The sequence below is a fragment of the Triticum aestivum genome, chromosome 2A (assembly GCF_018294505.1).
Source record: "Triticum aestivum cultivar Chinese Spring chromosome 2A, IWGSC CS RefSeq v2.1, whole genome shotgun sequence".
Taxonomy (NCBI): domain Eukaryota; kingdom Viridiplantae; phylum Streptophyta; class Magnoliopsida; order Poales; family Poaceae; genus Triticum; species Triticum aestivum.
The window spans coordinates 779043767-779068379 of NC_057797.1; the positions used below are offsets into that span (position 1 = coordinate 779043767).

At 44.3% G+C, this 24613-nt stretch overlaps 1 protein-coding gene across 1 annotated transcript; it reads right to left on the reverse strand.

Annotated features, from left to right (window-relative positions):
• Nucleotides 1-238: 238 nt before the first annotated feature.
• On the reverse strand, nucleotides 239-3429 carry LOC123191179 (uncharacterized). The gene is made up of 4 exons (XM_044603964.1): nucleotides 3375-3429; nucleotides 3208-3284; nucleotides 2960-3089; nucleotides 239-2711 (listed from the first exon to the last, which is right to left on the reverse strand). Exon 4 carries the CDS (start codon nucleotides 2697-2699, stop codon nucleotides 384-386), a length of 2316 nt encoding a protein of 771 aa, XP_044459899.1. The 5' UTR covers nucleotides 2700-2711; nucleotides 2960-3089; nucleotides 3208-3284; nucleotides 3375-3429; the 3' UTR covers nucleotides 239-383.
• Nucleotides 3430-24613: the final 21184 nt, after the last annotated feature.

The following is a 24613-nucleotide window of genomic DNA, read 5'->3' on the forward strand; positions in this document are numbered from 1 at the left end:
TTTAAAACTGGAAATCCAAAAGATTCTCACATGTATACATGCGGCGACGTGGCGCAATCTGTGAGTTATAGGATGTGTGGGCGGATGTTGCTCCCATCAGACGTGTCGGCGTTATCAGCATCCTTTTCTTTTGAGCTTGTTTGTGCTGCGGCCCCAACAAGCTGGTTGTATCGGTTGGTTGTTGCTTTATAATCTAAAGCGGGGTTTCCTAAAAAAAATCTAAAGCGGGGGAGGAGACCTTTTTCGCAAATCCTGGACACACTTGGCTGTGGACATGCAAACGGGCAGCATGACCTCAAACACAATACATCATAAATCAAAATCAGGAATGTGGGAAAATACACGAAGTGATCACAAAGAACTTAACACACGCCTACACACCTTCACCTGTCCGGGTCATTGGCTCTACCGGAAATCCCCAGGTGTGCGAGCAATGCCCATATGAGCGTTATGAGCTCGCCACCGCGGGCGATGGCCTCCGAGTGACCGTCAATGTTGTCTGATGGAGCAATGTACAGCATCATCTCCGACCAAAAGCCGGCGAGGAGCTCCCATGCCGTGCTGGTCTCTCCTTGGTTTAGCTCCGCCAACTGTTGTCCGAGCTTGGCACCATCCTTGAGCACCTCATGATTCTGTGAAGCGCTCATCAGCCTCACCAACTGCTGATACTCCACTTCAGCTGTTGACACTCCGGCAAGGATGTGCTCGGCCTTCTTCTTGACTGTCTTGTACAAGCTCTTGCACCACTCGTCATCCTCTGGAAGCAGCTCAGGAGAGTTGGCTACCAAGTAGGCGCAGTATCGGGACAGGTGAATGGCAGCGGTCTTATGGTCAGAGGGAGGTTGACATGAGCCAGCTGACCTGAGTTCAAGAATGTTTGTGGCGATGTGGCACACCAGAATGGTATTGGCTATGCCTTTTGTGCCATCAACCACCCAAAGGAGGTTGTCACTGGTCTTCAACTGCGGCCTTGTGCACAGTGATGGCATGTGGTTATTGTCTCGGCTTCTCTCGTAGCTTCTCAGTGCATTCATGATAGAAGCCTTCACCGCTCTTGGCACCTTGACCTTCTGACCAGGTTTAAGACGACAAAGCAGTCCCATTGGAGTATTCCTTGGGTGTAGCACCAGTATTGAACATTGGTTCATCTTGTCCTCCAAATGATTTAATATCTTGCATCTACGCTGTAGTACACACCTAATACATTTCTGCATGATAGCAGATGGCTGCCAAGAAGCATGGTTTATATGGCGGCAGATTAGGGCCACTTTTGTCCAGTTAGAACAAACGTAAGAAGCAATCTCTCTTGTCTCAGCAAGCACAACCAGTGCGATAAGTACAACCACTGGTACAATGACAAATATTGCATTGCCAAAGCGCCCAGGGTAATACATATTGCTTTTCTTTTCTCCCTTGTCTTGACGGCACTGATAGGTGCAATATATCAACGGTAACTTGCCACCTTCCATATATATCAGACGAATTTGAATATACACTATGAGAATGCTTAAAACTAAGCAGTAACCGATGGCTGAGAGTGAAATTAATATGCTTACTATCAGCATCCAGCTCTTTGAATATGAGATTGCGAGGGATGAATAGTAAAAGTCATGAAGAAAAGAAAGCTCATATTCAGTCACTCGAAGTACCCTCCCATCGTCCCTATCATCCAGTAACAAATGCCGTAAAAAGCTAGAAGCTTTGGTGAAGCCAATCTCAGCATTTGTGTACCTGGCGAACCGACACCTTAAAAGCTTGGACAATGCGAAGGAGAGGCATACATCTTTGAGATGTGATGTCAACTTGAGATCATGCATGTCATCCAGCTGCCAAACTTTATCAAGGGTCACTAAGCCGCCTCTATTGGGCATCAGTGCGAAGCTATAACCATGGGGCTGCTTGTCCACAGATATCGTGCCTTCGCCCATTACTATTAGCGGAGGAGGTATATCCCGATAATCATTTGTAATGATGTCAGGATCATCTTGTAGCTGCTCCATGTATCCAACAATAAGACGAGGATTGCATCCAATTGCTAGTGATTTTCTGGCCTTGTACCATGCAAAACACTTGAAAAATAGCTTTGCAAAGGTGAGAGCGAATGGTGGGATAATCACCAAACTTGCTAGAGAAAATCCGTATACCAGAGACCACTCAATGTTGATGTTGATGATATCAGAAGCAATATAGAGGTCCTCGTATGGTACATGATACTTCAACCCTATGTTATAGAACATAAGATAGGAAGTCCACATTGCCTGCACAAGTAGTACCCCAGATGGGCCAATGTTTCGCCCTTCTCTAGGATCACTGACCACTACCAAAGTGGTGCTGATACCAACCATTTGAACAAGACCAGTCCAGATTAAGACTAGATTCATGTGGAAACTTGAATTGCACAGGCGGCCTATTATCTTTTCTCCATCGGCAAAAAGGATAAGGCCATTCTGATTACCAATGTCAGATAGGACATAGGAGATTATGGGAATGAACAATGCAGTGGCACCCAAGAAAATGTAGCGGGTCAATGGATGGCTGCGATAGCGATCGTATGCGCCTATGACAACCATGACTCCCATCAGGACGGCGTTCACTACAAGGAGGGCATTCACTCGGAACACCGACCCAGTGAAGTGCTTAGCGAAGATCTCCGATTCATCAGAGTTGCATTCCTGAACTGTGAGGTATCCCACCCCCATCGATCTAGCTAGCTGGAATATGAAATCTGAACATTAGTAGCTAGCACAATTTAAGATGTCAGATTCAATCAAGAGTTGCTAGATAGCTTGGATAAGTGTGTGTGTGTGTGTGTGTGTGAGAGAGAGAGAGAGAGAGAGAGAGAGAGAGAGAGAGAAACTAACAAGGTAGAGACTAGCGCAACGAATTCAGATGAGCTAATTAAACATTAACTGCTTGAAAATCTACTAATTCGAACAAAAAAGACGAGTCAGTAATTTACCTGAAATGCTAATCGAGCTCTCTCTGTGTAAATGGCAGAGATTTGATAATCAATCGAGTATTATATATGTCGGCTCCTTAATTTGTTTGGAAAGAATCGAAGCAGAACAGAGGGGGCCTGTTTATGGAAACTGAACAAGAAGGGGGGAAAGATGAAGCAGGATCTCATCAAGCATTAGAAAAAACCAGCAACCAGGGTAAGCAATAACATTAAAACAATCACTACAACTTTGAGTGTGATTTAATTACCAGCAATGAAGGGGATTCGGGCCCCTAGGTAGGCGCCGCGTCGGGGCAATGTTTTGTTGCAGCGAGGGACGATCTGGCTGCATCAAGAGAGGGTAAGAAGCAACGATTTAAAGAAAGGAGATGGTGCAACGATCAGCTCCACGATGCCATTTTATTCTTTCTCTTACTTTGCGAAAAGGTGCGACGGCAGCCCCTACCCAGCAGCAGGCCGCTTGCGGCGGCAGGGTAAGGCAATTTGACACAAATAGGTCAGGCTGGGTTGTAGTAGGCATAGCAGCTAGCAGGTACTGTATGGCAGTAGGGCACTGTTAAGCGGGCCGTTGTGTACAGTTGTTGTTCAGCTTTTTCCATATCCGATAGAAAAAAGTGAGCCATGCAGCCATGCGCGGGTGTCTCTCTTGGTCAATCACGCAAACAACAGTAGACACTGTATACGGTTGCATGCCACAGCCTGCTAGCTTTAGTAGAAAGATTCCTTCCACAGGAATAGTGCGACTGGGTCCGGTCAGGGCACAAGTCGTTCAGTCTCGTCGAGCTGGCCGACATGTCACCTCCCACGTCTCTCTCTTTTCTCGCTAGGTGGAATCACCCTATACCAAACAGTGCTAGGTTGGGTCAATAATTGGTTCAAATTTGTCGATCCTGTCATGCTTTGTGGGCCTATTGACCTGCTAATCAAATGTGTGCTACAGTGCATGGTACAGATCTCTATGCGCCAGATTCCATATGGACGGTTCTGATAAGAGGGTGCCTAGGCACCCGGGTTCTAAAAGGCCACTCTCATCGAGGACAGGATGACTCCGGCTCCGGCTTCGGAGGAGGAGGACAACGACAACGATAGTTTTGACGATTGGGACGCCGACGCCGACGACATGTTCGGCGACCCGGGGGAAGAAGAGGAGGACGAGAAGGGCGAATCCATCTCCAAGCGGCAGATCAGGAGGCTCTGCAAGGATTTGTCGGCGATGCTGGATTACCTGAGGCTGGACATCGAGCCGGCCGCCCCGCTCCGGGGGGCGATGGTGGACGAGAAGTCGAGGCGGCGCCACCAATAATCCCCTCCCTGTTGGAGCAGTTCAAGGATCTGCGCCGCCGCATGTACATGCTCAGATCGCGGCTTTTCCCTTTCAAGGAGTGGTACGAGGAGGAGCAGGCTAAGCCGGAGTCGTACGAGGGATTGGGCGAGGAAGAGAAGGCGAGGAAGATGATGAAGAACGAAGAGGAGTTCTTCGACAGCTACTGCGAAAGCACTGAGTTCATATCTCCCCGCGTCACATTCTAGCAGGAGAGTAAGTCGTCGATGCTGCTAAACACCATAATATATACTACCTCTGTCCTGATTTATTGGTCCGCATTGTAATTTATGCCAAATTTTGACTTAAGATTTAACTAACAAAATATTAATGCACGTTAACGAAAATTATATCGTTGGATTCGTATTTCAACATAGTTTTTAATGATATAATTTTTTATCACATGCATGAATATTTTGTTAGTTAAATTTATGGTCAAATTTTGACACAAAATATAATAAGAATCAATAAACCAGGACGGAGGTAGTAGGCAACTACTTTCTTCATTTCATAATATAAACCCAGTGTAAAAAAGCTCTTATATTATAGAACAGAGGGACTAATTAATTAGAATGACTGCTATATGCAATCAACACTTTCATTTTTTTTCACATTTTCTTGGTGGCGGCGGCAGATGTGACTCCCACATCCCCAGAGGCGGTGGGAGCGGTTACCCAGTGGTTCCTTCACATTTTCACATCGATTAATAGCCTTCGCCTCGGCAGAAGTGAGGAAATCAGGAACCTATGTCAGCTTTCACATGGACCCAATCCAGAGGTGCGTGGTAGGGCTTGGGGAGATGAGAGGGTGGATGAATTCTTACTCTGTAGATGAGATGTAGAGGAGCTCGAGCAGGGATGCCACCACAGGGAGCCAGTCTTAGGCATCGGCCCACAGGAGCACAGTTGGGCGATGGGGCCTCAACAACAGCAGCACCCTGAGAAGCGGCAGCGGCGGCGGCGGCGGCACCCTGCTTCCTTGCCGGATGTGGTGGCTCCCGTGTCATCGGAAGGGGCGATCGGTGCGGCACCCTCGGCGGTTCATGAATTACCGGCAGTCCGGTGGTGTCCCCTAAAAAGGAGTTGTTGGTCCTCGGCTCCTCGTCGCCATGCGGAGTGGAGGCCGGCTGTGGCGTTTTTCTTAGGAGAGATAGGGTCGGGATTCAGGAGGTCGAGGTGATGGATGTGTCAATGTGGGAGCGAGATCCTCTGACGTATAAGAAATTACTGTTGAGGGACGTCGATGTGTGTAGGCCGTTCTTTTCACATCCAACGACAGGAGGTGAGACCCATGAAAACAAAGTGCATGAGCCGGGTCACCGGGAGCCAGCATGCCCTGCTCTACGATCATGGTCGGCTGCACCACGCCGTCCAGGTCAACGCCTCGTCCTCTGCGCCACCGCCGCACACCGGCAAGAGAAGGAGCAGGAGACCAGCTTCGGGTCGCCGCGCTCTTTCTCTCCGTCGTCGTCTGCATCGTCTCGCCGCCCTAGTGCGCGCTGGCCGCGTCCTCCGAGAGGAAGAGTACGAGTCTTGCTCTGAGGCCTCATGGCAACAGCTAACATCCGAGGCCTCATCACTGTTTACTTACCATTGGATGAATATGCTACGGCGACGCCATCGTCGACGTCGTCATGTTCCAGCGTTGATGTTCGTGTTCGTCTCTCGGTGTAGGGGGCGAGCGCCACGACCAGGATGAGACGAGCGCTAGTTGAGAGCAATTTGAATAAAATGGTGCAAATGACCACGACCAGGAGCACTCATGCGCTGTGTTTGCACGGAATTCACCTCCTGTCGGTGGATGCGAAAAGAACAGCCTCCGAGCTACTTTCTTTTTTGTCAGAGGATCTCGTTTCCGTCAATGTGTGTGAATACCTGATTAGTTTTCTAATAAAACACGATCATGATTAGTTTCTTAAGAAGACGTGATCGTGATTATAGTGATTAATTTCCTAAGAAGACACGATCGTGATTATAGTTTTCTAATTGATCGGACATGGAGTTTCTTATGGTGAAGCACGGTCAGTCAATGTAAACTGTTAAGTGCACACAGAGAATGTATTAGGTTAAGGCTAGCTGTTAGATTAAGTTTGGTGGGCTTAATCATGCGACGATAATGAAGCCGTATACGTTTTGTGGGATGCACGTAATTTTTTTTCGTTTGCTTGTTTAATAGTAGTGGAGATGCCCTTAGATTAACATCCAACGGACAACGTCTGCACGTTCTAGAGGAGCCAATCGAAAGTCTCATGATGGGTGCATCCATGTAGATGCATGCAAGTGTTGCATCCCCGGAGAAGTGAATGCATGCAATTTTTGCATTTCCAGTAATGCCAACAACATGAAGTACGAGCCTAAGCTCATCTTATTTTCGAATTCGTGATTGTGACTTTATTACAAATACGTAGTATAGTTCGCAGACATAGCACATAGTTGCGCATATCGACTGGTGCCATGTACAAATCTCCGTCTTCTTTAGTTTTGCACAACATAAAAATCAACCTATATGTCCGGCCGGCGCGCTCTCCACACGACCGAGAACTCAACTAAAAAAAGCAACTTCCCGTGCGCTACCTGGGTTGCATCCTAATCAAGGGTAAAAGATGGATATGACATAGTAATGCACTACAAAGTTTTACTAGTAGGAGCGAGTGAGGGCGGACGTGATTTTCCTCTTGGAAACTCACATGAATAAGAAAAAAGCTGATGATGTGCGGCGTAAATTAGGTTTCGATGAGATGTATGTGCAAGAAAGTGATGGTAGATCAGGAGGGTTAGTCCTGTTTTGCAACTTCATTAATAAAGTGGTTTTGAATTACTCCTCGCCCTCTTTTATTGATGTTGTTTCTATGAGGGGGGATGAGGTAGATTGGAGATCGACAGGGTTTTACGGCTTCCCAGCATGGGATCAACGACACCTGTCATGGACTTGCTTGCGTGATCTTCATAAGATGGGTAACCATCCGTGGGCTATAATAGGAGATTTCAATGAGATTTTGTATGCAAATGAAAAGGAGGGAGGTAATCCTCGACCGAACAATATGATGCAAGCTTTTCAGGACTGCTTGGTGGAGTGTGGATTGGAGGACATGGGCTATACGGGAGACTTGTACACTTGGAGGAGAGGAGAGATTAGGGAAAGATTGGACCGGGCAGTGTGTAACTCGCAGTGGTCTACCAAATTTCCGAAAGGGGCATTGATCAATGAGAGTCATGTCCATTCGGATCATAGACCAATTATACTTGACACTGAGTACCAGGAGGGTGTTCAATTTAGCAGGATGACAGGAGACCGAAAGTTTGAAGCTAAGTGGTTAAAGGAGGAAACAGTGGAAGAGATTGTGAATACAGCATGGAGTCGGGCCAAACTTGATGGCTTGGGTCCATCGTTAGCCGACCGAACTCGTGCTGTCAAGTCAGATCTTCATCAATGGGATAAGAAGGTGTTACAGGGGCCAAAGAGAAGGATCAAAAAGTTGAAAACGGAATTGGAAAATCTTCGTTGTGGATTGAATAATGCGGACAATAGAGCTAGGCAGAAGGAAATCCGTGTTTTGCTTGAAAACTTACTGGACCAGGAGGAAATCTATTGGCTCCAAAGAGGGCGCGCCAACTGGCTGTTACATGGTGACCGAAACTCTAACTTTTTCCATAAAATGCAGCCACTGCGAGGAAGAAAAGGAATCACATTAGAAAATTGTTGGATGACACTGGAGTATGGCGTCAAGGTACAGAAGACCTAAATAAACACATTACTGATTATTTTGGTAAACTGTTTACTTCCGAAGTGCACGGTGCAGATCAAAATGTAATTTCTCGAGTTAAACGGTGTGTATCACCAGAGATGAATAATACCTTCTTGGCGCCTTACACTGCTGATGAGGTGCACAAAGCCCTGTTTAATATAGGCGACCTGAAAGCGCCAGGCCTGGACGGGCTACATGCTGTTTTCTATAAGCGATTTTGGCCAATGCTAGGAGATGACCTCATTGAGGAGGTTCTTTTGGCAGTGAATACATGCACTATACCGAAAGGTTGGAATGACACCGCAATCGTGATGATCCCGAAAATAAACACACCAGAAAAGGTAACACAATTTAGACCTATCAGCCTTTGTAATGTAGTTTACAAGGTTATTTCCAAGATAATTGCAGGCGACTGAAGGTAATCCTCCCGGAAATTATTAGTCCAACACAGAGTGCATTTGTTCCTGGTAGGCTCATCACTGATAATTTCCTTGTGGCATATGAGTGCTTTCATGCAATTAAAAAAAGATCAGGGAAGGAGGGACTGTGTGCGATCAAGCTAGATATGCACAAAGCTTACGATCGAGTCGAGTGGGCTTTCTTGGAAGGAATTATGCTGCAGATGGGATTTCACGCTAATTGGGTGAAGATGATTATGCAGTGTGTGTCCACTGTGGAGTATCGGGTTAGATACAATACTGAGGAAACTGAATCTTTCTCGCCAACACGCGATCTGAGACAAGGAGATCCATTATCTCCCTATTTATTTCTGTTTTGTTTAGAAGGGCTAACTGCACTCTTGGGGCATCATGAGGACAGGGGAGATTTACAAGGAGTCAAAGTGTGTCGTGAGGAACCATCTATTTCAAACTTGTTATTTGCTGATGATTCACTAATACTCATGAAATCAAACAATCAGAATGCCCAGGTCCTTAAAAGCATCCTTGATTCGTACTGTGCAGCATCGGGACAGTTGGTGAGTGTAGAGAAATCTAGTATTTTCTTTAGCCCTAACACGGATGTGCTTATTCGCGCTGAGATGTGCTCGACCCTCAATATATTGACCGAGGCATTGAATGACACATACTTGGGCCTCCCAGCAATTGTTGGCATGGATAAAACAGATTGTTTTCAATTCCTTATTGATAGAGGGAACAAAAGGATTAATGGATGGACAGAAAGACAGTTGTCGGCATGAGGTAAGGAGGTTCTACTTAAATCGGTTATACATGCAACACTAGTGCAGAACAGGGTAATAGCACCGGTTCATAAGGCCCTATAGTGCCGGTTTAGTAACCGGCGCTAAAGTGTAGGCACTAAATCCCCCCCCCTTTAGTGCCGGTTTGGTAACCGGTGCTAAAGGGCAACCACGTGGCACGAGTCAGCTTCGGGGGCAGGGAGCCCTTTAGTACCGGTTGGTGTCACCAACCGGTATTAAAAGATTGGGGGATTTTGGGTTTATGATTTCTTTTTCATTTAATTTTGTGTTTTCCATTTAATTCTTTTCCGTTTGCTGGTATTTTACGATACTACATATTGTACACGTTATGCATATATATAAATAGAATTTCTAGTAGAACCGATCATAATATATATATATATATATAAACTATTCTGATCACGGGATCAGAATAATATTCTAATCACAACATAAAGTTTCCGAGTAATGTGCTTGACCTTCCCCGAGTACTAGGTTGAACTTCAGCTAAAAGGTGTCCAAATGGGGCTTGCGATATACCGTTGGATAGTTATGGATATCAGTATCATGACCCAACTTAATTTTTTGACAAAAATGTAAGCGGTTTAAGAGCAGTTTTAAAAACCGTTTTTTCTTCATACAAAAAACGTGAATCGTATTTTCGATCGCATTTTTAAACCGTTTATCAGAATGAGACAAATAATATGGCGTTGGAAAGCTGCTGCAAAACCGCTCCTTCCACATGTTGAAAGTTTTCTCTAATTCCCTACGATTAAAGAGTAATTCGGAAAATCATAAAATTTCACAAACAAAACACCCGACTTCATATTTTTGACGCCATTTATAAACGGCTAATCCAATTAAGGCAAATAATATGGCGTTGGAAAGCTTATGAAAATGCGCTACTTTGTTATGCTAAAAGTGTTTTCTAATTTTGAATGGTTTAAAAGTAATTTAGAAAACGGTACAAGTTCCACCGAGTTTGTATTTTCGAGCTAATTTTTTAATCGTACGTCCAAATGCAGCAAATGATATGGCGTTTGAAAGCTTGAAGAAAAGTGAAACTTTTTTGCATATATTGTTTCTCCTAATTCATTATGGTTTTATGTCAGTTTTGAAAATGGCTAAAAACGTATTTTTGCCGTAATTTCTACAAAATCCATCGGAATGGGGCAAATAATATACCGCTGAAAAGCTACGAAAAATTCGAAACTTTTTCATGTTGATGGTTTTCTCTGAATCCTGGCCATTTTCAAGTAATTTCGAAAACGACGAGATCATGCATTCTGCCTTTATCGCGAAACAAATTCTTCAAATATGCACCACGTGAAGAACTTGAACTTCTCAGCGTGTGTGCTTGAACTTCACTCTGTTTTTCACGTGTTCTTTTTTCTCGTAGATCTCCATCCTCTTCAAGTAGCTCTCCATCCATTCACCGCAATTGAGCAGGTGATATACCGATGGAAAGCTGCTGTAAACATGCAAGTTTCCCGTGTTGATCATCTTTTCATACTCGCGACGATTTTAAAAGTTTTTCATCTAAAATTCATTCAGCATAGTAGTTGAACTTCTTGCTGTTTTCACGTTGAACTTCTGTGACGTATTTTCGTTTGTAATTTTCTCATCCACTTGTTAGTGTTACACAAATGATATTCTTTTTGTACAAACCTCTCTCACAATATTTTTTTAACTTTCTCCGATCGAGGACTTGAACTTACACAAATGATATTCCTGCCATTTTTAAGTAAATTAGAAAAATGATGATATCATGATTTCTGCCTTCATCGCGAATGGAAATGCACTGCGTGAAGTAGTTGAACTTCTTGGGCATGTCTGTTTGAACTTCACCTTTTTATATTTTCAGTAAAGAATTGTATTCGATTTTTATACGAAAAAACCAAACATGGAAATACAATATGAACCTCTCTCGCAAGAATTTTTGAACTTCTCCGGAGAGAGCATTTGAACTTCTGTCAACAAACCTTTTAAGCTTTTATTTTTCTATACTTTTATTCTCACGTGAAAATGCATTTCTTGCAGTACTTGAACTTCTTGTTGTTTTCACTATGAACTTCTTTCAACAGGTAAGAATTTTTTGAATACATAAAAACGTGTTTTAAGTGGTATAAATGAAAACTTAAACTATTTATCGAAATGTGGCACATAATATACCGGTGGAAAGCTTATAAATAGCAGCAAGTTTTTCATGTAGACAGGTGTTACAAATTCGTTTTTGTTTGAGAGCAGTTTTTAAAATGGCAAAACAAAGTTATTTTTTGCCTTTTTTTCAACATGTAAAGGAAGGACGGACGTCTCGCACATGAATTTTGAACTATGATAGGAGGAGCACGTGAAATTCTTGCAACAAACCTTTTAAGCTTTTTTGTTTTGTATTCTTATCTAAAACGCATTCCGTGTAATAGTTGAACTTCCCATTGTTTTCACCTTGAACTTCTATCAAGTATTTTTGTTTAACCTCTCACACAAGAATTTTTGAAATTTCTCAAGGCCGAGCACTTGAACTTCTAGCAACAAAAATTTTAGCCTTTGCTTTTTCATTCTTTTTTAATACAAAATGCACACCGTGTAGTACGTCAACTTCTTGCGGTTGTCAATCTGAACTTCTCTCAGTTACGTAAAAATATCATGGTTGATTGTATAATAACAACGGATATCTGAGTTTTTAAAAAATGGTTAAATCCTAGATTTTTTTAATAAACACCAAACCACTTCGTTAGTTTAGTTTGAACTTCTAGAATTTTTAAATATGAGGAAACTCTATTTTAAAACTTTTTTAGTTGTTCCTTTAATTTTAATTTGAACTTCTTCGTTTTAGTCTTTAGTAACAAGAAAAAATCTGAGTTTTTTATAAACCTTGAACTTCTCTGCTATTTCAATTTGAACTTCTTAGTTTTTTCTTAGAAAATATATGTTTTTAAATAAGCATCAAGCATTTTAAAAAAAATGAACTTCATACTTTTATTTTTCTTAGTAACGAAAAGAATTTGAGTTTTTTAATGTGAGAATATGTTTCTTGTTTGATATGTTCAATTTTAATGTGAGAATATGTTCAATTTTAATGTGGATCGGGGAGATTGGGGATCGGGAGGAGGTGGTGGGCGCGGGCTTGGCCCCTTTTTTTTTCCTTTGTGAGTTCGGGAATCGGGAGGACCTCTGCACGCTCTATATAGGCTGACGTGATCCAAATAGTTATTCTAATCCTGGAATTAGAATAATGTTACTCTATATATATACACACACACACACAATTTCTCCTAATTGGTGCCTTCGAAGCCAGTGGCATTAGCCTAATTGGTGTCTTCGGAGCACGATAACAATTGGAAGTGGTTCATGGGGGCGGTAGCGGGTAATAGTATTCTCCTTTGGGATCTATGACCTGGTCGAGCAAAAATCCCGCTATTTCTCTTGAATTGCTTGTATGCGCTCCGTTGGTAGGAGTTGCTTCCGCACCTCTTTGAACTGTTAAGAAGGAGATCGATATGCATGTGTATTAGTTGTGTGACTAGATATCGATAATGGTGTAAAAAATGTGAATAGTGTTCTGACAAACATACCCACTCCTGTCTTTGAGATTTGCTCCTTTCGGACGCCATCATGCGAATGTTCTCGCAAACGTAGTATGCACACAGATTATTCCCCGGTGCCTGCTTCAGGGCCTTTACGAGAATGGAATTTGATCAGATAATAATTAATCAAGCATGATAATTAAAGAGATGGTAGCTAGTTAGTACTACTTAATTACTTAACTGGGGTCGATACCATTTCAGATCTTGTTTCCATGGGCCTGGAGTGGCCCTGATGAACTTTGCCCAAGCCCTGCCCGCCGACAAAGAAAATGAATAAATGGGTTATTAAATAGTTGTTATCAGGAAATGACAAACTAATTAAATGGGCCGAGATATAGTTAATAATGATTGAAATTACCTGTTGACTATCCCCTTCACGATGGTGTAGTCACTTGCTTTCTTAAGTAGTGAGTCTAGTACTTCAAATGTTCCTTCATCAACTTTAATGATTAATAAGATCCAATGAAATCTGCATGCACACACATTTGCATGTCTTAATTAAGCGGGCATATGTAAGCAAAAACATGTAGCTAGCTGTAGTACAAGACAGTGTGACTCACTCGAAGTTGTAAGGAAGTAGTATATCTTCATTATATTTGAGGCGCTTAAAGAACTCTAGCATGCTTTCCTCTACACTTTTTTCGTAATATGGATCTAATTTCTATGTGTATTCATTAATGGTATTTGGGTCAACGAACCCAATGCCATAGCGTCCACCTTTTTTCATTTCATAAATCTTCATCCTGCATAATACCACAAAAAAAATATAGTGAGGATAATTACAGGTAATGATTGATCAAAATGATCACTACAGCTAGCTTGAGACTTAAATTACAGAAAAAAATCACTTACAGACAATAGCAACTGACGATAGATTTGTCGAGTGCGTCTTGATTGTATAACTGAAACAGTTCTGAATACTCAACGGCCAGAGCTTTCTCATGGTAGTAATGCTCCTCCTTGACATTCACCATGAGGGACTCTTGATTGGAAATCCTGGTAATGTCCATGTACCATCGATGCAATTCATACATTCTCGTTGGGAGGTTCTTGACCTCGTCTGGCTCGACCAAAGGTTGGCCCCGGACATATTTCCGTTTCATTTCCTCCTCTCTAGTCGGAGACATGGGCTCGATATCGAGGAGTTGTCCAACAGTGATCCCGATCGTTTCAGCCCGCGCAATATGCTCCTCGGTTATTACCAGATTGCCCACCCCGGGAACGTTAACGGTTTGCCCACAATAATATTGGGCGCCCCTACTCTCATGTGTTGTTGGCACAACAAGCGGGGGGATTGATTGCGGCGCCTGTTCTCCCAGCTGGGAACGGTTTTACCGCTCCTTTTGCCAGCTGATTTGCTCGAGCTCCAGCTCGCCTCTTTCTGTAGACGTGCTCGATTTAACTTCTTGATGTGGCGCTCATAGTCTGTGTCAACAGGCTTGGGAGCTGGTGCTCTAGCCATACGAATGAAGTGGTCAATCTTTTCCATAGGCACTTTCTCCCTTGGCGGCGATGGCGGTTTCGGTGCAAAATGGGCTTCCACCTCGGCCTTCGATATGGCTACGTTTTCCTCCTCGGACTTGTCGTAAGGCCTCTGCGGAAGAGGCGCGAGGCTTGGACCATATTGAAATCGCTTGCCTCCGCTTGTACCTCCAGTACTACCTCGACTTGTACCGCTACGCACCATAGCTGAGGTGGCTCTCTTCCGTGATTGCTGAGGCGGTGAAGACGGCTGATGTGGCTGAGTTGGAGGAGGAGGAGTGGCCTGAAGCTGTGCTGGACTTGGAGGAGGAGTGGCCTGACGTGTTGGTAGACTTGGAGGAGCGGGAGTCTGCTGACTCGGTGGCGGACTTCGACGAGGAGTGGGATGACGCGGTGTCAGTGGCCTTCGAAAGATGATGCAATCCTTTCTTCATAGGATGATACGATGGTTGGCCTCTCCCAGTGTGTGCTCATCGTCACCTCCAGGAATGTCAAGCTCTAGCCCTGAATATTGGTCCACCACCTCATCAACCAAGACACGAGCATAGCCCGCTGGAATCGGGTTGCAATGGAAGGTTGCCTCGGGGGGATTTGTAAAAGCAAGGGCGTCCGCCACCTTCATGGATATGTTCTTCATTTTGAAGTGTAGCTCATAGTTAGTGTTCTCCATGATGTCATCCACTGGGTAGCTATCCAGCAATGCGTCGCCCGGGGCGAAACCCACGCTGCTTCTCGGCATGGATGAGACGGTGGTATCCAATGGTGGATCATCCGCTAGCTGCTGAGACCCCCTTTGCTGGCTAAGTGAGTCGATCTGCTCCTGCTGCCGTTGGAATTTGACTGCCAAGTCCGCGTGCCTTAATTCTAGGCCATGAAGGCGTTCATAGTCTAGCTTCCTCTGCTCCTCCTCCATCTTCCTCTTCTTCTCCTCCGCAATCTTCTTTCTCGCACGGGTTCTGTAGTCGGCGTTCCAGTCCGAAAACCCCTCATACCACGGAATAGCACCCATGCCTCGTGTTCTTCCCGGGTGTTCAGGATTTCCCAGGGCACGCGTAAGCTCGTCGTTCTCTCTGTTGGGCTCGAACACCCCCGAACGAGCATATTCTATTGCAACAAGTAGCTTATCTTCGGCTACGTCCAGACATGCCTTCTTCGAAACTTTGCCTGTCTTCGGGTCCAACTCCTCCCCATGCGCATAGAACCAAGTCCTGCACTTGGGGGCGCCAGCTCAATATTTCTGGAGTGACACCTGCATCCAGCATCTCTTTCTCAGACTTATCCCACTTAGGCATTCCCACCGCATAGCCACCTAGCCCCAGCTTATGGAACTTATCCTTTTTGCGGCATTAGCCTTGTTTATTCTCGATCGTTCCTTAGATAATTCTGAATCCTTGAATTTGACAAAATCATCCCAATGAGCACTTTGCTTCTCTAGTGTTCCCTCGAATACTAGAGTCTTCCTTTCTTCCTTGACGTACTTGGCCCATTCACGATTCTTGTGGTTTTTGAATGCAACCGCCATCTTCCTAAGAGCAGCATCCTTGACTTTCTCCACATCTGCATATGTGAAATGATCTGGTAGGGTGAAATGTTCCATGAGCGTTTCCCAAAGCAGAAGTTTTTGTCTGTCGTCGACAAAAGTAACTGCTGGATGTGGCTTTGCTGGCTGTCTCCATTCTTGAAGGGAGATCGGGAGTAGGTCCTTCACAAGAACTCCGCACTGACGAACGAACTTGTCTGCAATTTTCTTAGGCGCTAATGGTTCGCCATTAGGTCTGGTGGCCTCGATATTGTACTTTACGCCCTCCTTCAACTTTTTGTTCGGGCCTCGTTTCCTGTTGCCTGAAGATTTGCTCGATCCGGATGGCTAAAAGAAGAAAGATCGATTCGTTAATATATCTTCAAGTCATTTAAAACATGTGATGATCACCAGATGCCTGCTTATATAAATATATATACCTCGCCGGTCTTTGTTGTTTCAAGATCAACATTTTCTTCGTCATGTTCATAGTTCATGACTTCATCAATTCGGTCATCGCGATCGAATATCATATCACCCTCCCCGGTGTTGTTTAGATATTCGGAGCCGTCATAATCTTCTTCATTCTGATCATCATCTGGCCCGCGAGGATTGCGTATGATATTGAACAGGGCCTCTTCTCCCTCTTTGCCGGTATTGTCCGCCATAGGTTTTATTTAACTAATCCAAAAGAAATATATTCAAATTACAATGCATGGATACAATCAATTAATAAGGAAAAACTGAATCAATCATAGTACATAATAAGCATCATCGAATATAATCTCGAATACGTCGTCTCGAATAATAGATATAATCTCGAATACATCGTCTCGAATAATAGGTATAATCTCGAATACATCGTCTCAAATAATAGATATAATATCAAATACATCACTAGCTAGCTAGCTAGCAAGCTAATAAAGATCAAATACTACAGAGTAATCTAGGCCACTCACGGTTCCTGAGGTGCGGGCGGTGGACACCCAAAGAAAAGGAACCATCACTGGATCATAGCTAGGGTGATCTCCCAAAAGAACCTGCCAGGTATTGGAGAACCTGACGTCCATAGCAGCCATATAGCGATGGACGTGCTCGTCCTCCTTCCTCACACGACGACGTACCACCTCCGGCGGGGCCGGCTCCCTCCGCACCGAAACTGGCCCACGCGAACGCCACCAAAGGAGATGAGGGTCGACGATGGGACCCGGGGCCGGGTTCCTCACCAAGCGTCGCGCCTCTGAAGGTAGCACCTCCTAGTGCCAGCCAGGCGGAGCCCAGTCCCGGACATGGGTCCTCTGAAGCAGGACGTCGTCGCGAACGGGTCGACGGCGAGGATGCGGGCCGGGCATCGTCGACAACAAATACTATATGCCACAAAAGTAAAGTAACATTTTTTAAATGATGGATTGTGATTTCATATATGCAAATTCTAAATTTTATAACTAAAAATATAAGAAACTAAAAAAACATCGATCATCGTCTAACAATTTGAAATTAATCTAATTCATCTAGCTAAAACTAACATTTCCAAAATTTCTAACATTTCTATATAACTAACATTTCTATAACATTTGTATAAAAAACAGAAAAAACCTTTGACATTATATATATATTATAACTAACATTTCTATATACTATTTGACATTAATCTAATCTAATTAATTAATTCATCTAAAACTTTGTATGAAAAACAGAAAAACAGAAAAAACTAAAAACTAAAAACAGAAAAATTGTGTGTGTGTGCGCGTGTAGTGTGTGTGTGTGTGTGTGTGTGTGTGTGTGTGTGTGTGTGTGTGTGTGCATGTAGTGTGTGTGTGTGCGCGCGCGCGTGTGTGTGCGCTACGGCCGGCGTCGGCGCGCGGTGGCTTTGATCGATTGGAGGGAGGAGAGGGGCCGGGGGAGGGGCTCACAGCGCGCGCGGGTGAGGTCGAGGCAACAGCGACGACGACGACGAGGCGAGGTCATGATTCAAGGCGACGGCGGCGAGGCGAGGGGACGGCGACGGGGGTGCCGTGGAGTCGACAGGGACGATGTGACGAGGACGCGGGCGTCGCGGAGTCGACGGGGACGGCGCGACAGGGGCGGCGACGGCGCGGGACGGGGCGGCGGCAGAGAGAAGTGAGATGAGAAACTGAAATTTTTCAAAGTGTTTGTTATATAGGGGACACCTTTAGTATCGGTTGGAGTCACCAACCGGTACTAAAGGTCTGTTTTGGCCAGGCCAAGCGGCGGGAACCGCACCCTCTTTAGTACCGGGTCGTGGCACCAACCGCTACTAAAGGCACCCCCTTTAGTACCGGGTCGTGGCACCAACCGCTACTAAAGGCTCCCCCTTTAGTACCGGTTGGAGCCACGCCCCGGTACTAAAGGGTGTGCGCTGCCAGGCGAGGGACGCAGAAGTTTAGTCCCACCTCGCTAGCCGAGGGGCACTCGCATCTGCTTATAAGCCCCGCCGTCACTGCTGTCTCGAGCTCCTGTCTTAAGCAGGCCTTCTCGGCCTACCTCTGCTATGATGCCCTGTTGGGCCTACTGGGCTAGCGGGCCTGCATCCTGGCCCAACTAGAATTTGGGTTAGTCGTATGCAGGCCGCTGTGGCCTAGTAGGTGGGCTTTTTTTCTTATTTTTTGCTTTATTTATTTTTGAGTTGTTTTTTGCTGTATTTAGAGTTTTAGAGTTTCTTTGTGAATATTTTTGCTTTAGGTACAAAAAATTACAAACTTTCTGTTAGTACCGGTAGTTTACAAATTTGAATAGTTTAAATTTTGAATTATTTGAAATTTGTGTGAATCACTAGTTTGTGAATAACTTAACTTTGAAAATATATTTTTCAGTGATTCTTTTTTCTTATGTTTAATATTAGTGTGTTTTATCATTATATTCAATTTGGTAATTCTTAGGTTATTTAAAAAATGAAATGCCTTTGTAACGGATGAGTTTTTGTCCGAAACCCTCATACTTCGAAAGAGATTGTCCATTTTGTACACGAAGTGCATCTAGTTTTTGCGGTAACCCTCTCTACTTTTTTGCACATGCTATGTGGGTGAAATTATGTTACCATGCCAACTTTCATCCTTTTCTGAGTTCATTTGAAATGCTTTTCAATTTCAGGGTCATTTAGCTGAAAAAACCAGTAAACGCATGAAAGAATTTGTTTGCATATAAAATTTCTTCGCGTTTCAAATGCAAAAACACATAACTACCCTAACTATTACAGAGATTCCCTCCTGGGTGTGAAACACAGAAGAAAGTCATGATAGTGAAGCCGATGACATCCCAGATCTTTGGGTGTGAAATTTTTTGTTCGCGTGTGTCCCTTTGCGCCATAACCATGGAAAATCTTCATCATTTAACGGGATGCTCGGGTCAATATTCACTGTGAATGGAGCTATTTCATCAAACTTTTCATAATCTTCTGACATGTCTGTCTTGTCATCCACTCCCACGATGTTTCTCTTCCCAGAAAGAACTATGTGCCGCTTTGGCTCATCGTACGATGCATTCGTTTCCTTATCTTTTCTTTTTCTCGGCTTGGTAGACATGTCGTTCACATAGAAAACCTGTGCCACATCATTGGCTAGGACGAATGGTTCGTCTGCATACGCAAGATTGTTGAGATCCACTGTTGTCATTCCGTACTGCGGGTCTTCCGTTACCCCGCCTTGTGTCATATTGACCCATTTGCACCGAAACAAAGGGACCTTCAAACCACGTCGATAGTCAAGTTCCCATGTGTCCTGTATATAACCATAATATGTTTCCTTTCCCGTCTTGGTTTCTGCATCAAAGCGGACACCACCGTTTTGGTTGGTGCTCTTCTTATCTTGGGCGATCGTGTAAAATATATTACCATTTATATTGTACCCTTTGAAAGTCATTATATTCAAAGATGGTAATTGGGACGGCAAGTACATGTCATCTTCAATAGAGGCGTCATGCATGGTACGTGTCTGCAACTAGCTGGCGAAACTCCTGGTTTGTTCACGTGTAATTCAGTCATCAGACCGCTCCGGGTGTTTGGAGCGTAGCAAATTCTTGTGTTCATCCATATACGGAGCCACCAAGGCGGAATTCTGTAGAACTGTGTAGTGTGCTTCAATGAGAGAATGTCCGTCCATACATATTATTTGTTCCCCTCCTAGCGTGCCTTTTCTATCCAGTCTGCCCTTATGCCGCGATTCAGGAACACCAATCGGCTTAAGGTCAGGAATAAAGTCAATACAAAACTCAATGACCTCCTCATTTTCATGGCCCTTGGAGATGCTTCCTTCTGGCCTAGCACGGTTATGAACATATTTCTTTAAGACTCCCATGAACCTCTCAAAGGGGAACATATTGTGTAGAAATACATGATCCAAAACGTTAATCTCTTCACATAGGTGAACTAGGACGTGCGTCATGATGTTGAAGAAGGATGGTGGGAGCACCAACTCAAAACTGACAAGACATTGCACCAAATCATTCTCTAACCTCGGTATGATTTCTGGATCGATTACCTTCTGAGAGATTGCATTGAGGAATGCACATAGCTTCACAATGGCTAATCGAACATTTTCTGGTAGAAGCCCCCTCAATGCAACCGAAAGCAGTTGCGTCATAATCATGTGGCAGTCATGAGACTTTAGGTTCTAGAACTTTTTCTCTGCCATGTTTATTATTCCCTTTATATTCGACGAGAAGCCAGACGGGACCGTAATACTGAGCAGACATTCAAAGAAGATTTCCTTCTCTTCTTTGGTAAGAGCGTAGCTTGCATGACCCTGATGTATGCCGTCTTTTCCGTGCATACGTTGCTGGTCCTCCCGTGCCTCAGGAGTATCTTTTGTCTTCCCATACACGCCCAAGAAGCCAAGCAGGGTCACCCAAAGATTCTTCGTCACGTGCATCACATTGATTGCGGAGCGGACCTCTAGGTCTTTCCAATAGGGCAGGTCCAAAAATAGATTTCTTCTTCCACATGGGTGCGCGTCCGTCAGCGTCATTCGGAACAGGTTGTCCACCAGGACCCTTTCCAAAGACCACCTTCAAATCCTTGACCATATCATGTACATCAGCACCAGTACGGTGGCGAGGCTTCGTCCGGTGATCCGCCTCACCTTTGAAATGCTTGCCTTTCTTTCTTATGGGATGCCTGCTCGGAAGAAATCGACGATGTCCCAGGTACACATTCTTTTTACAATTAGCCAAATATATACTGTCGGTATCGTCCAAACAGTGTGTGCATGCGCAGTATCCCTTGTTTGTCTATCCTGAAAGGTTACTAAGAGCAGGCCAATCATTGATGGTCATGAACAGCAACGCCTTTAGGTCAAATTCTTCCCCCATGTGCTCATCCCACGCACGTACACCTGTTCCATTCCACAGTTGTAAGAGTTCTTCAACTAATGGCCTTAGGTACACATCAATGTCGTTGCCGGGTTGCTTAGGGCCTTGGATGAGCACTGGCATCATAATGAACTTCCGCTTCATGCACAAACAAGAAGGAAGGTTATACAAACATAGAGTCACAGGCCAGGTGCTATGGTTGATGCTCTGCTCCCCAAAAGGATTAATGCCATCTGCGCTTAGACCAAACCATACGTTCCCTTGCGTCATCTGCAAACTCCTTCCCGTACTTTCTTTCGATTTTTCTCCACTGCGACCCGTCAGCGGGTACTCTCAACTTTCCGTCTTTCTTACGGTCTTCTCTGTGCCATCGCATCGCCTTGGCATGGTCTTTGTTTTGGAACAAACGTTTCAACCGTGGTATTATAGGAGCATACCACATCACCTTGGCAGGAATCTTCTTCCTGGGGCGCTCGCCCTCGACATCACCAGGGTCATCGCGGCTGATCTTATAGCGCAATGCACCGCATACCGGGCAAGCGTTCAAATCCTCGTACTCACCGCGGTAGAGGATGCAATCATTAGGGCATGCATGTATCTTCTGCACCTCTAACCCTAGAGGGCAAACAGCCTTCTTTGCTTCGTACGTACTCTCGGGCAATTCGTTGTCCTTTGGAAGCATATTCTTTATCATTACCAGCAACTTTCCAAATCCCTTGTCAGATACACCATTCTCTGCCTTCCATTGTAGCAATTCCAGTGTGGTGCCCAGCTTTTTCTTGTCACCTACGCAATTCGGGTACAACAATTTTTCGTGATCCTCTAACATGCGCTGCAACTTCTTCTTCTCCAAATCACTTGCGCAGTTTCTCTTTGCATCGGCAATGGCCCGACCTAGATCATCAACGGGCTCATCCGATGCCTCTTCTTCAGCTTCTTCCCGCATTGCCGGCTCAGCTTCTTCCCGCATTACTGGCTCAGCTTCTTCCCTCATTGTTGTATCATCGTATTCAGGGAACCCATGGCCAGGATAGTTGTTGTCGTCCTCTTCTTCTTCATTGTCTTCCATCATAACCCCTCTTTCTCCATGCTTGGTCCAAACATTATAGTGGGGCATGAAACCGGACTCAAACAGGTGGACGTGAATGGTTCTTGACGTAGAGTAATTGTGACCATTCTTACAGCCAGCACATGGACAAGGCATAAAACCATCCGCCCGCTTGTTTGCCTCAGCCGCAAGCAGAAAAGTACGCACGCCATTAATGAACTCGGGAGAGCATCGGTCATCGTACATCCATTGCCAGCTCATCTTCAATACACATCACCGAAAACACCAAATTAATACAATACATAAAGTTCATACAATACTTAAATGCAATAAACAAATAACTCTCTAGCTAAAGAATTTAAATGCAACAACAAATGCGATCAAGATCGCAACTAAGGTAACAATTGATCCAACAGCATAATGATACCAAGCCTCACTATGAATGGCATATTTTCTAATCTTTCTAATCTTCAAGCGCATTTTCTCCATCTTAATCTTGTGATCATCGACGACATCGGCAACATGCAACTCCAATTCCATCTTCTCCCCCTCAATTCTTTTCAATTTTTCCTTCAAATCCTCGTTTTCTCTTTCAACTAAATTTAACCTCTTGACAATAGGGTCAGTTGGAATTTCCGGTTCAACTACCTCCTACATACAAATATCTATGTCAACTTGATGGGCATAATTTGTCATAAACACGAAATGCAATGAATAGTTTTAAAAGAGAATATACCACATCCGAATCATAACCCGGACGAGGGCCGACGGGGACGGATATCAAAGCCATGGCACTATGTATAACAAACAACGTATGGGTAAGATAATTATACGAGTAACTATATATCCAAATCACACAAACATCAATTTTTTATATAAAACTTCATGAACAAGAGGCTCACCACAAGGTGGTGCCAGCGAAGGGACATTGCGAGCGATCGACGGTGGTTACGACGAAGATTTAGAAGGTACTAAGTAAACCACACCTACATATGCAAACTAAGTGTTATTTTTGACCTCAAATTGCATATAAATCAAATACTAGCACATATATATAATTCCTCCCAAATTACTAAACTCAAAAATCAATCACTATATAAAGCATTGCACGAGCTAATCTAGCAATGAGAGATGAAAGGACAAAGTTGCTAACCTTTGTGATCATTTCAATGGATGGGGGCCTTCAAATCTTGACAAATTTTGGGCAAAATGTGTGATGAGCTTGAGAGGAAGAGGGAAAAGAACAGAGAGGAGAGGGGAAAGGGGAAGAACAGAGCGAGCTCGGGTGGACGAAGGGTCTATGTAGGACGACCTTTAGTACCGGTTCGTGATACGACCCGGTACTAAAGGTGCTGGAGGGGCCCCGGACTGACAACATCCTGCCACCACTCACTTTAGTACCAGTTTGTGGCACGAACCGGTGCTAAAGGTTCGCCACGAACCGATACTAATGAGAGCGGCCGGCTAGCCGTTGGAACCGGCACTAATGCACACATTAGTGCCGGCTCAAATTCAAACCGGCACTAATGTGCTTCACTTTTGACCCTTTTTCTACTAGTGCAATTCCATCATATGCAATGGGCGTCTTCAAAATTCCTAAACAAACTTGCAAAGGAATAACTGACGCAAAGTCGCATTACTGGTGGGGTGACAGTGATGACCAGAAAAAGATGCATTGGATGGCTTGGTGGAAGTTGTGTGTACCGAAACAGCAAGGAGGTATGGGGTTTCGGGACATCCATTGCTTTAACCTTGCGTTGTTGGCTAAGCAAGCATGGAGGCTAGTGGACAATCCAGACTAACTATGTGCAACAATTCTCAAAGCAAAATATTTTCCGGACAGTGATTTACTCAATGCAAACCTCAAGAAGGGTGCCTCATTTACTTGGCAGAGCATAATGTCAGGGGTGAATACACTCAAACATGGATATATTTGGAGGGTGGGAGATGGTACAAAAATTAATATCTGGTCGGATGCCTGGGTGCCAGGTTCGGCGGATCGAACAATCATCACACCCCGCAGACATAATATTATTTCAAAGGTTGCTGATCTCATCGACCCGGTCACTAGGCAATGGGATGAGGAGCTAATTAATAAGACTTTTTGGCCTGTAGATGTGCATTAGGTCATGGCTATACCATTACCAGCACATGAAATGGAAGACTTCGTTGCATGGAGTTATAACAAAGGTGGATTTTTCTCTGTCCGCTCAGCTTACCACGTGGAATGGAACCATCAACATGGAAGGAAACTAAGACGAACAAATGGTGTTGAAGCTATGGGTCATAATAGAATCTGGGACAAAATCTGGAAATTGCGATGTCCTGCAAAGGTGAAAGTATTTCTTTGGAGAACACTCAGGGGGACTCTTCCGTGTAGGGTTAATCTAGCAAACCGCCACATCAAAATATCAGGACAGTGCCCAGTC